Here is a 2500-nt window from a genome sequence, read left to right as displayed (position 1 = left end):
GGCTTAAGGCTCCATTCCATTCGATGTGCATTTCTCAAGGAAAATAATGAAAATGCGTTATAGGAAACAATTTCAGCAGCGTTCTGATAATACTGATCCATTATACTTTGTGACTAGATTCATTAATTCCCCCCCCCAGTTATTATTTTTATTATGCATTATACTATTGAGTGGCTAACAATGATTTACAAATTTAGGCGCCTTCAGGTGCTAACATAATATAGTAAGCTTCCGACTGAAAAGGAATGTGATGCAAAACTAACTAGTTAACTCATTTTAATGTGGAGTTTATATTTCATGGGCAGTTAAAGCTGCATTACCTACAATTTCTCAAACAATTTCTATAAGGACTTTCTGGACGCAACCATCCTAACGTAACTTTGGCAGCTTTTCAAATATACTGTTTGCCAGGCAGAAGCGTTTTGCTCCACAACGTTTCAAAAGGATATTTTATTATCTGTCACGTTGTTTCGCTGCAGAACACCTCGGCAGTTTAGAAATGTTAATTGGTGGAAGTATAAACTATTGGGGACTAAAGTTATTGACTTTTATAGACCATGTTGCTTCGGAGTCCTCCTAACTTTCCTACCCAGCCAACTTTCCTGCAAAGACGACCACATGGTATATGTTTTTTTTCGATTTACATTTATAGGGTTATATGTCAATAGTATTGCGATAGCATTTGTCACTACCCCCGTTCCCAGCTTTTTCTACATTCACCAGAGCCAAATGTGAATTTGCACATGTTGGATGCCCAGTTCAGATTCTGGAGAACTTAAATACCGTGATGGCAAATTATGATTAGCTACAAAGGCGAGCTCGGAAAAAGGCAATCATTGCAAGATAAGTATCCAATGCGCTTCAATGCTTTCTATTTCGTGAAAGCTAATCCTATGTTTATCTTGGTTCTTGATCTGTCGGTTTTCATTTTTTTTAATGAGGAAAGCGGATTCTTAAACTCTCCAACTGTAAGGGGCTAGGGCTGCAGCTGGCCATCTCGGGGTCGACTATGCTGCAGTCCACCTACGAATGATGTTCATTTGCGCTTAGCCCTGTCTATCAAAAAGGGGCTGTGCTGAGGAGCTGACGGGTGGGAGTCAATAGTACAAGGCCAGTTGTAAAGGCTACTGCCATATTGTTGCTGTGCGCTTCTCATAGGAGCAGTTAAAACAACATTTAAGAATGTTTCAAGTAGGGACAGGCTAACTAGGGTAGCGGCTAGCGTCATTGCCGAACAGTCTCTTCAGGTCAACCAGCATTATCTAGCCTACCTGTAGGCATCCTTGATGAAGACTCCCAACCTCTACCATAATACCATGTTCCTCAAATGCCATAGTCACACAACGTAAGGAAAGGTACATGAAACTCACACAAAGGCTTCGGCTCTGAGACTAAACAGCAAATATATACGTTTTTTACGCAGTTTGAGTTGTTCAAATGCCAAGCTAGATGGCGGACATGACCTATGACCTACCTAGTTTGTTCATGCAGGCGTGCAGTCTGGTCTCCAGCATCAGAACCCTGTGCTGTAGCTCCTCATAGTCGTAGGCCCCGATCTCCTCCTGGATGCCGGACAGGCTGACGGACAGATTCAGGAGCTCCCAGCGCAGGGTGGCCAGGGTCTGCAGGTCTGCCCGGTACTGCTCCACCACGGACAGGAGGGGGCGCAGCTGAGACATCTGGCCCTTTAACTCCTGGCGGGGATGGAAGAGGGACAGGGAAAGACAGGGGGGAGATAGAGAGAGAGAGAGAGAGAGAGAGAGAGAGAGCGAGAGAGAGAGAGAGAGAGAGAGAGAGAGAGAGAGAGAGAGAGAGAGGGGGGAGGGAGAGGGAGAGGGAGAGAAGGAGCGAGAGATAGAGAGAGAGATAGAGAGAGAGAGAGAGAGAGAGAGAGAGAGAGAGAGAGAGAGAGAGAGAGAGAGAGAGAGAGAGAGAGAGAGAGAGAGAGAGAGAGAGAGAGAGAGAGAGAGAGAAAGGAGACATTGGGAGACACACAAGGGGAAGATGTCAGTGAGTCAACTAGAAATAGGCACAAATTGACCGTGTGAAGCTGAACAAACAGCTCACGGGAGGAAATGCACGTCAGGAAATAGAGATAATATGCGTTGGCTGGGCGAGAGGCGTGTTGTCGGTGTACGGCAGCCCGCTGTAATTACAGAGGTAAACAATAAGGAGAGAGGAAAGGAGAGGTTCGAACAGGGGAGCGCAGGAAGAGTGGTCGAAGATGAAAGGAGGAGAAAAAGAGGGAGAGGTCGAAGTTGACTCTGGATAAAAACCGTGTGACCTAGAAAGTGCTTGAAGAAAATGTCAAAAGAGAGAGAGAGTGAGAGAGAGAGAGAGAGAGAGAGAGAGAGAGAGAGAGAGAGAGAGAGAGAGAGAGAGAGAGAGAGCGTGAGTGAGAGGAGAGGAGAAGGATGCAAAAGCAAGAGAGGGAAATGATAAAAGGCTATCATCTCCTCAGGACATTCGGCCCTCCGCTCCAACATGAAAAGGCCCCAGA

The 2500-nt window shown here is 45.7% G+C and overlaps 1 protein-coding gene across 2 annotated transcripts in view; it reads right to left on the bottom strand.

The window, feature by feature from the left end:
• The window catches only part of LOC115539886 (noelin-2), a 24205-nt gene that overhangs the window by 9619 nt on the left and 12086 nt on the right, over positions 1–2500 (bottom strand). For both annotated transcript variants that reach the window (XM_030350754.1, XM_030350753.1), the window contains exon 4: positions 1475–1694. In XM_030350754.1, coding sequence (XP_030206614.1) covers positions 1475–1694 — 220 coding nt within the window. The remainder of the gene's footprint in view (positions 1–1474; positions 1695–2500) is intronic.

This window comes from Gadus morhua, chromosome 3 (genome assembly GCF_902167405.1).
Source record: "Gadus morhua chromosome 3, gadMor3.0, whole genome shotgun sequence".
Classification (NCBI taxonomy): Eukaryota; Metazoa; Chordata; class Actinopteri; order Gadiformes; family Gadidae; genus Gadus; species Gadus morhua.
The sequence above is the reverse complement of the archived record's forward strand: the minus strand, read 5'-3'. Positions and strand labels throughout refer to the sequence as shown.